Raw genomic sequence first — 10,390 nt, 5'->3', positions numbered from 1 at the left:
TCAGCGTTTCCGCTCTCTGTGCAGCAGGTTAATATCACTGGAGCCAGGCTTCATTATCTGAAAGGTAACAATGAGCTTGATGGACTTTCTGAACCAGGGGTAAAACAGTGCATAGATCAGAGGGTTGAAAAAGGAGTTCAGGTAAAACAGACAAATCACAAAACTCAAAGCGGAAGCATTTAAAAAAGAATCTGCTCCAGTCATAGAAACACAAAAATATGGACTAATGCACAGGAGGAAAACCACAATGACAACGCTGATTGTGCTGAAAGCTTTAAGCTCAGATTTCTTTGTGGTGAATTGGGACTCGTGTGCAGGTCTCACAGATGCAACATGAGAACGCATAGAATGAGCATGAGACAAAGCCACCACAAACACCCTCAGAGACATCAGTACGATGACAATAACAGGTCCAATAAATGACAGGATAACATCTACAATGCTACCAACATAACTGACAACTACTACACACTCCCCAAGGCACGTGCTGTACTGGCCTGGTTGTTCCAGGTTATCTTTAAAAAGAAAAGATTGATAGAGAACAGAAATGATCCAGCACAGAGAAACACATACTTTCACTCTGTTTGCTGTGACTTTAGTGGGATACTGCAGAGGTTCACACACTGCCACGTAGCGATCCACTGAGAGCAGAACCATTGTTCCTATTGAAGCTGAGGTGAAGATATAATCCAAATAATAATACACAATACACAACAGCGCCCCAAACAACCAACAACCATCAATAAGTGATATTTGGAAGATCATAAGGATGCCCACAAAAAAATCTGAGATAGCCAGAGAGAGGAGGAGGAGGTTGGTGGGAGTGTGGAGCTTCCTGAAAAGTGAGAGATAAAGAAAAGTCAGATCAGATTTTATGAAAACAGAACCTCCTAAACACTGTGAAAGAATATTTAAATACCTGAAGTGTGAGATGGAGATGATGACCAGCAGGTTGAGGTACACAGTCATCACAGAGATGGAGGAGAGGGTGATATAAATCAGCACAGAGACTGAGTGAGGACGCACGATCCTCCTGCACGATGAGTTAAGATTTGAAAAGCAGAACTCAGCGTCGTCAACGGTTGCCATCTTTGACCCCTCTGCCTCTCACTCTAATGTTGCACTGATTTATAAAACCTTTTCTCTCATTGCTCCGCCCTCCTTTGATCTGGTAACTTCCTTTTTGAATGAATATTTAGATGATTTGACCTCTGGTTTGTTTTTGCTTATTCTGTAAGGTTGTTTGAAAAGACCACCCACAAATTCCAATTCCAGAGAAAAGTGACCCGAAATGAAAAGTTGCTGCTTAATCTACCTATAAATTCAAGGGAGGTCTGTGGGGATGTGGGGATTTGTGTGTGTGCAGCAAATATCTCCCCGATGCGGTGCGAGTTGGACCTGAAACTCGGTCGACGGGTTCCAAATACCCCGAGTGTGTGTATCTGTTATTTTGGAGTAATTTGGAGTCATTTCAAAATGTTTATTTTAATTTCATTTCACTTCTGGACGGCCCTGAAATGAAACCTATTCAGCTTTTGACCTCAGGGTGTGAGGGGGCGCTCGCGCACCATCTTCACTGCACAGCTCAAGAGTAAGAGCAAGAGTCACATGTGCGACCAGAGCCAATCGCTGCGCACACAGCTAAGCAGCTGTAAACACACGAGCGATAGAGAAGAAGATAGTTTAGACCGAGACACGGAGCTCTCTGAATAGAACGTTTGAAACCATCAGCCACTGGTGAGTCTTTTAGAGACACGTTTCCCAACCCGTTCAATTCTCCATCTGGAAAACTGCAGATTCTCTGTGGTGCCGTGCTTGGAAGATACGCTCTGACCACTCGGTTCAAAGGTAAAAAATGATTTTTGTTTTTTAAAAAAAGACAGCCGAATTGTAGATAATACTTTAATTTATTACTCACTCATGTAGTTTGGAACTTTACATTTGGTTTTGCGCAGTTTTGTTACTTTTCTGATTTGCACTACAATGTCTATGGAGTTTTGTAATCAGCGTCTCAAACATTCACGGGAACACACAAGGTATTTATTTATTTGATGCACGTTCACGGAGTCGGATGTAGACACACACACACACACACGGCTGATGCGCGTAAACGGAGGAGATGGATGTAGACACACACACACTCACACACACACACACAGTATTTATATTAAAAAATATACTAAATGAGTAAAATAAAACAAAAACTAAACAATATTTATACAAAAAATACACAAAATAATTCCAGAATCACTACAATGGCAACAAAAACAATAATTATACAAATAATGCACAAAAACACAACAGAAAGATACAAAAATACACATTATGACTCCAAAAAACATACAATACAGAAAAATACACCAAACAAAAAAATATAAAAGTGAGTAAAAAAAAAAAAACTACAAACACATTTATCATGCTCATATCCCACAAAATGACTCTAGAGGGGTGTTCCATAAAGGAGGGTTAACAAACTCTGAGTTTATCCATAAACTCTGGGTCAACATACCCCACGATGGGAAACTCTGGGTATCTGATTCCATTAAAGCTGGTATGAAGTGGGTTAATCAACCCTGAGTATGTAAACCTTGGGTTACTGACGGGCACGCGCGCGATAAAAAGCCATCATCAATGGATCAGAGATGACTTGAGCTGCCATGACAACCACCCGGAAAATAGTGATTTATTCACCGTAATGGGTGAAATAAGCCGGTGTTTGAGGAATATGAGCCTGTTCTAAAGGTGCGTTCAGTCTTCAGTGATTATAGTGGCTTAAATCACCTGTAATTAGTCACTTTTTGGTCACTTCATCACTTTATCGCTTCAGTGACGTGACGAGCGGTGAATAATATGAATAAAAAGTGTCTGAGGAGACGTGGCAGCAGCATAGGATGGCTACATAGAAAGCCCTCCTGTTACATTGGATATTCAGACAGTAAATGCCGCTTGATATTGCATCATTTATATTGATTTTTAATGTAATATTGTCTCCAGAGTCATCTCGACATCCTGCTAACGAGGTGAGAGTTCCGGACACAGCTCCACAGACAGAATGTTTGTTTTTGTGGCTTTTTTTGGACAAAACAAGCTATTCCACATTAGTGAGCTCTGAGAACTGCATCCTGTGTCTCCTCCGCAGGAGTTTTGTGCAGACTGCCAGTCCCTCCCTGACCTGCATTTCTCGACAGATCCTCTCTAACCTGTTAACTACACACGTGGGGGTGTGTAGTAGAGCATCATCCGGCCAACCCAACTCCCAAATGCGATTGAGAGAAAAAGTCAGCCAGAACTATCTGAGACCCCGGTCTATGGACCACTTTAAACTTAAAAGGTTGTAAAGCCACATTGTTATCCTTCATATGGAGCCAATGGAGCGGTGCATGGTCCAAACAGAGGGTCAAAGGGCGTCTCAGGAGGTAGTAGCACAGACCTTCAATCGGCCATCGAATTGGAGATGGAGACAGAGACCTGTTGAAAGCCTGCGGTGGGACTCGTTTCCAGCTGGGGTTCCCAGTCCGACCTCATCTTTGTCCTTCCGTCCGGGGAGGACATTTTAGACTTGAACTGAGGGGACGTTACCTCTGAAGTCCTCATTTCAGAGGACAAAGAGAAGGACGACATCTTTGTCATCCCGGCTTGGGCTGCAAAACCTGTTGCCTCTGACACCTCCATGGAGAGAGGTGAGGCAAGCACACCAGCTTCTCCTCTCCTCGGCTCTGACATGTTGGATGTCTGCAGATGCGCCGTTGCCCGTCTGGCCATCCCCTGACCAGCCGTTGTGACCGAGGCAACCAGGTCCCGTTACAAGGGAAAGCAGCTCCCCGTGACCAGCTAAACACGTGCTTAATATAATATCCATTTATGTTTTAATTTAGGCTGTTTTATAATTTAGGAATTAGGACTGGGCAATATATCGAGATTTAAGATGTATTGAGTTTTCTATGATATATAATAGCTTATTTTGTATTGTTACGGCTGAATTTACGGTTGACCTCATTTGGAGACATGATTCATTGCTCTGGTTGAATGATGGAGTCCAGGAGAAGCATTGATGATTTTATATAAAAAAAGTTTATTCTAAACTAAGAAAAAAGGTACAAGATGGAACAAAGTTAGCGTCCGTCCAGGCGGACGTCCGAAGGAAGTGCCGCGCCCTAACAGTTTCAGCTTAAGGTTTTATACAGATAAGAAAAGGTCCCAACAGTGAGAGACAAAAGGGAGGGAGTCAGATGCCCATAGTGGAAATGTTGGAGGATGATGAAGATGTTATGTTATGAAGAAGATGTGCGCCACTCTTATCTCCTTGATAGTGTGTGCTGCATGCGAGCAGAGACTCTGGCCTTGGCTCTGTGCACTGAGTACGCTCTGTACTGTTTAATCATGATTCAGCTGTTCAAAAGTGTAAAGAGTAATGGAGTCTTCATGTATTAAAACATGACAAATTGTACACATGAACATACATTTGAGGATATGATGATGAATATAAAAATGACCATAACAGTATCAAAATACTAGTTTTAAGAGTCACTGCTTTTACTTCTCAGAACAGAGTCCTAACTCAGAGCTTTCCCATAACAAGCCATATTACAGATTACATATCACTCACACATGCTGTCCCTTACAGGAGAAAAAAACAAAAGTGGCCCATATTCACTTCTCTCTGGTCTTCGAAGAGAGAGGACGTGTGTTCACTCGCTCCGATAACACAACCTTGTGAGATTAACAGCTTACAGCTGCAGCTGGACAGCCTGAGAAATAAAACTTGGGCCCAAGATGAAAAGAAAAATGGTAAAAAAACCGCCTGCAGGCGCTACAGAACCTGATCCAGGTTTGGAAGAGGTCAAGGAGATGATACGAAACCTCAAAGACGATCTATCTTCTATCAAAGACGATCTATCTACACGGATAACAGCCGAGATAAAGTCGTTGGAAAAGACGCTGGAAAAATCACTGGAAAACCTTCAAAGTGAAGCAAAGGTACTGAAACAACAGAATGAGAAGAATGCTGAAGAAATAAAACTGTTGAACGCGAGGGTCGAAGAGCTGGAACAAAAGGAAAGAGAGAAAGATGTCATCATTACAGGCCTAAAGATAATACCCAGGAGTTACGCGTGTGCGTTGAGACAGGCAACGGAACCGAATGACGAAGACACAAAATCGATTGAACAACAGGTCGTTGACTACTTGGAGTCGAAGGACATTGTGTTGAACCCTGACAACATCAACTCCTGCCATCTCCTGCCAAAGCGTAATGATAACAGAGCTGTAAAAATCACTTTCACGAATATGAAATTTAAAGGGCAACTACTGAAGCAAGGAAATAAACTGAAGGGAACGAAGGTGTACATCAATGAAAACCTGACTAAACAAAATGCAAGCATCGCATGGAAGGCACGCCAAATAAAAAAAGGAGGAAAAATTCTGAGGACGTGGACAAGAAACTGCAGGATTTATATCACACCACTGGGAGAAGAGAACGGGAAACCAATCCTCATCAAAACGATGGAAGACTTGGGAAAATACGAAGGATCCACCTAAACAACAACATTACTGATGGTAAACACGGACATGGATCCAGATCTATATAAACACTGGAAACAAGACTCAGACTGTGCTTACTTTACGGACAATGAATTCAATGTGGAAACCAAGAGTAAAAAAGGTCTGTCACTTATTCATTTCAATTGTCGTAGTATGTATGCAAATTTTGAAAACATTAAGGATTACATTACAACCTTGTACAAGTTTGAAATAATAGCACTGTCAGAAACTTGGTTAAATGAAGAGAAAGGTATGAATTTTACGATAAAAGGATATAAATTTGTCTGTAAAAACAGATTATATAAGCAAGGTGGTGGGGTGGCATTATACATCAAAGATAACAATGAAATGGAGATACTAGAGTCGATGAGTACAACTGTGGAAGGAGTAATGGAATGTGTAACAGTAAAAATAACGAGACCAAAGGGAGAGAACATATTAATCTGTTGTTTGTATCGAGCTCCTAATTGCAAAATAGACATATTTAATGAGAACCTAACCAAAATAATAGAAAAGGCTAAACACTAGAGCATATTGATCTGTGGAGACTTCAATATAAACATTGTAAATCCCTTAAAAAACACACACATCGAAGACTTCATTAACTACATGTACACAAATGGACTAAAACCTCTTATAACGAAACCAACTAGAATCAATAAACACAGCTCAACACTGATAGACAACATCTTCACAAACATACAAAATTCAGATCTAACCAATGGAATATTAATAAATGGCATCTCTGACCATCTACCAATATTTACAATAGTTAATACTAACGACAGCATCCACCTACAAACACTAGAACCAAAAACATACAAAAGACTGGAAGGAGAAAAACAGCTAGAAAACTTTAAACAACAGATAAGAACAGAAACGTGGAAGGAGGTTTACACAAAACAGGAGGTGAACAGAGCATATGACACATTCACTGACATAATAACTACAATATATGATAAATGCTGCCCTTTGAAACAAATAACAATCAACCATAAGACAAACACAATACCCTGGATTGATAAAAAATTAGCAAACACATCCAAAAAAAAAAAAACACTATATAAAAAATATCTTAAAGATAAAACATTGAAAACAGAACTACGATACAAAAAATACAGAAACAAAGTCAACACTCTCCTAAGAGAAAAAAAAAGAGAATATTATGAAAAACAATTAAAAGAATAAAAACAAAAACCAAAAACTTTGGGAAATTGTAAATTCCATAACTATGCGTAAAAGCAAAGAAGAAGCCACAGATCATTTTATAATAAACAACTTAAAGGAATACAATAAGAAAAAAAATCGCAGAAGAACTTAATAATTTCTTTATAAATATTGGAATGGAGACTGGGAGAGGAATCTATCAACATCCAACACTTAAATGGAACCATTTTGACAGTGAGAATATAGAGAATGATAAGTATTTAACACTTGAAGAAGTAACGGAAGCAGAGGTGAAAGCAATCATTACAAACTGTAATTCAAAAAAATCCAGAGACGTTAATAATCTAACTATGAGTCTACTAAAAACTATAACAGCTGAAATGACACCACCGCTAACATATATCAGCAATCTCTCATTCAAAAATGGTATTTTCCCAGACCAAATGAAAATCACAAAAATCAGACTGATCCACAAGAGTGGAGACAAACGAGATTTCACCAACTATCGACCTATTTCAATATTACCTCAATTATCAAAACTTCTAGAAAAACTGTTCATGAAAAGGCTGGACAAATTCATAGAAGAGAATAATATATTACATGAAGGCCAATATGGGTTCAGAAAAGGACGTTCAACAGCAATGGCTATAACTGATACCACGGGAAATATAAGAGATGCATTAGAAAACAATTTATTTGTATTCAGCATTTTTTTGGACCTTAAAAAAGCATTTGACACAATAAACCATGATATTCTGGAAGAAAAACTTCAAAACTACAGCATTAGGCACAACGCCTTAAACTGGGTTAAAAGTTATATGAGAAATAGGAACCAATATGTGGACTTTGAACAAAACATATCAATATGCCAAACCATACAATGTGGTGTACCACAGGGTTAGATTTTAGGGCCAAAACTGTTCATTCTATAAATAAACGACATTTTCAAAGTCTCAAATTGCCTTAAACTAACGCTGTTTGCAGACGACACAACCATTCTATGTTCAGGTAAAGACATTAAAACTCTAATAGAAACGACGAATGAGGAACTATCAAAAATCCAAACATGGCTCAATGTAAATAAACTAGCCCTAAACGTCAGCAAAACAAAATTCATCAGCTTTGGAAATAAAAAAATAACAGAAAATATTAGACTGAAACTAGACATGGATATAATAGAACAAGTAAAAGAATATAGAGCACTAGGAGTGTGGATAGATGAGAAACTGACCTGGAAAAAACACATACAAGTAGTTAAAAACAAAGTTGCTAAAAGCAGCTTCATCCTATGGAAATTACAACAAATACTACAAACAACATCACTGAAGACAATCTATTCTTCCCTTATTGGGTCACATTTAAATTACTGCTCAGAAATCTGGGGAAACACCTACAAAATGTATCTTGAACCTTTATTTAAACTACAAAAAAAGCAATTAGGATTTTATATAAAGCACCACACAACACACACACAAATGAACTATTTGAAAAGGCCAAATACCTAAAACTGCAAGAAATAATACACTACAACACACAAATTCTCGCATTTAGGGCCTCACTTAAAACACTCCCATATCAAATACAAAAACGTTTCACATACAAACACACTGCTTATGAACTAAGACATAATAATGTGATTATACAAGAAAGGGTTAAATCTAACATTGTAAAATACAGCACTGTCAATAGAGCTATTACCAGCTGGAATAACCTTGATGCAGAGACAAAACAAGCTGCAAACTTGGCGAGATATAAAGAAAAAACTTGGAAGACATTTTTGCAAGAATACGAGATCAACACATCAATGAGAAAGAAGATGAACTTTTCTTTTGAACTGGAGGAACACAAACAACGTCTGGGAATGAAATCTACGGGGAAGAAGGACGACACGAACAACGATGGAGAGGAAGAATAAAAAAAAAAAAAAAAGACAACACTGACTACAGATGAGAATTAAATCCTACACAAAAAAGGACAAAAAAAAAAAAAAAATGAAATCGTGTTCAGAACCAAAGAATGTTTGACCAGAGAGACGAGCTCTGATGTAAATTTTCTGTGTTCATAATAGGGGACGGGACTCGGATAAGCAACCTGCTTCTCTCGTCTCCTTTTTCGGCATGTACAAAAAAAAAAAAAATGCGAATGCAACCATGTCGGAAATAAACTGAATAAATAAAAAAAATATTTATATATTGTGCGGGTGTTTGTTAATAAATGAACATGTGTAGCATTTTGGATGAGCAAATTTAACTCAGAATTCTCTTTCTTCTCAGACTTCATTCGAAATAAAATTATCTAGATTTATATCATATATCACCATTTTGAGAAAATATATTGAGATATGAGTTTTGGTCCATATCACCCAGCCCTAATAGGAATGTTCACAGCATTTCAATGTTGATAAAGGTCGACCTACAAGATTCTAATCACATAATTGTATTTAGTAAGTGGTTGATAAGTGGATATTTTAGATTTCTTGTACATCTATATTAAAATATATATGGGATACTGGAGCTTATATTTTGACAGGTATGTACGGAAAACGTCTGACCTCTGTCATTGACAACAAAGGGTACATTACAAAGTATTGAGATTAACTTTTGTTAATGACCAAATACTTATTTTCCACCATAATTTGCAAATGAATTCATTAAAAATGTGATTTTCTAGATCTTTTTATTTTAATTGAAACCAAAATGTTAAGATAATGTTAGGTTTTTAATCATTAAAGGAGTAAAAGCTTTACATCTGTAAATATTTGATCTTCAGGGTTTATTACAAACTGTCCTTTGTCTTTTCCCTGTTCATTCCATTGTTAAATAAGATGAAAACTCTGCTGGACAAGGTTTCATGAAGCAACGTTTATTTAGAAACCAATGTGAAAAAAGCTCAGAGCTACAAACAGCGTTACAGTGCGCAGGCTGATGGAACATTTACATGGAGACTGAAATACAATAATAATCTCCAAATATTGTCAAAAACACAGAGATGTCAGTTATTATAGGGACATGAAGACAATCAACTCATTAATCACAATCAGGTCTAATAAAGAGACAGTGATGTTATATTTAACATATAGGCTCCGTACATCACCACCAGGAATCAAACACACCTTTAAAAAAGAGCCAGGCAGCATTTCTGATTTACTTTGGACTTTTAGAACCAGGTTGACTCATTCCTGGTTCCTGAGGGTGACTGTTCTGCATGTTCTTGATGACCCTCTGCTCCAACATAAATACATCTAAAGTGCATTCACCTCAACAGTTCAGCTGAACGTCTAAAGTTCTGCTCAATACATTCAGGTGTGTTAAAGCTGAGAAACACTGAAAACAAGCTGGACAGCAGCTCTCAAAAATCAGGAACAAACACTGATAATCAGTGAAGGACACATAGAAATGAGCAACATTAACCTGGTTTAGAATTAAACAATCATTGGTTTAAACTTTACTGCATTAACAAAAAAAAAATAATTTATTTTGGCATACAAAATGCTGGAAATTTTGTCATTGTTTAAAGCATGAGGGGCCTGACTGTAAACAATCTAAAATAGCAAATAAATACATTGTGACCTTGACAAACTTAAGGAGTCAGTGTGTTTCTCCTGTAGCAATATTTGATTTAATGACACATTCATTTTTTAATGTCAAATTAAAGATGATGATGGTGAACAAAGGCTGCTTTG

General features: G+C 37.8%; 1 protein-coding gene across 1 annotated transcript; it reads right to left on the bottom strand.

Annotated features, from left to right (window-relative positions):
• Positions 1 to 1,089, bottom strand: LOC114455062 (trace amine-associated receptor 13c-like). Its single transcript, XM_028436070.1, has 2 exons — positions 920 to 1,089; positions 1 to 835 (listed from the first exon to the last, which is right to left on the bottom strand). The coding sequence occupies exons 1-2, from the start codon at positions 1,087 to 1,089 to the stop codon at positions 1 to 3; spliced, it is 1,005 nt and encodes a 334-aa protein (XP_028291871.1).
• Positions 1,090 to 10,390: the final 9,301 nt, after the last annotated feature.

This window comes from Gouania willdenowi, chromosome 21 (genome assembly GCF_900634775.1).
Source record: "Gouania willdenowi chromosome 21, fGouWil2.1, whole genome shotgun sequence".
NCBI lineage: Eukaryota > Metazoa > Chordata > Actinopteri > Blenniiformes > Gobiesocidae > Gouania > Gouania willdenowi.
This window is presented reverse-complemented; position numbering and strand designations above follow the sequence as displayed.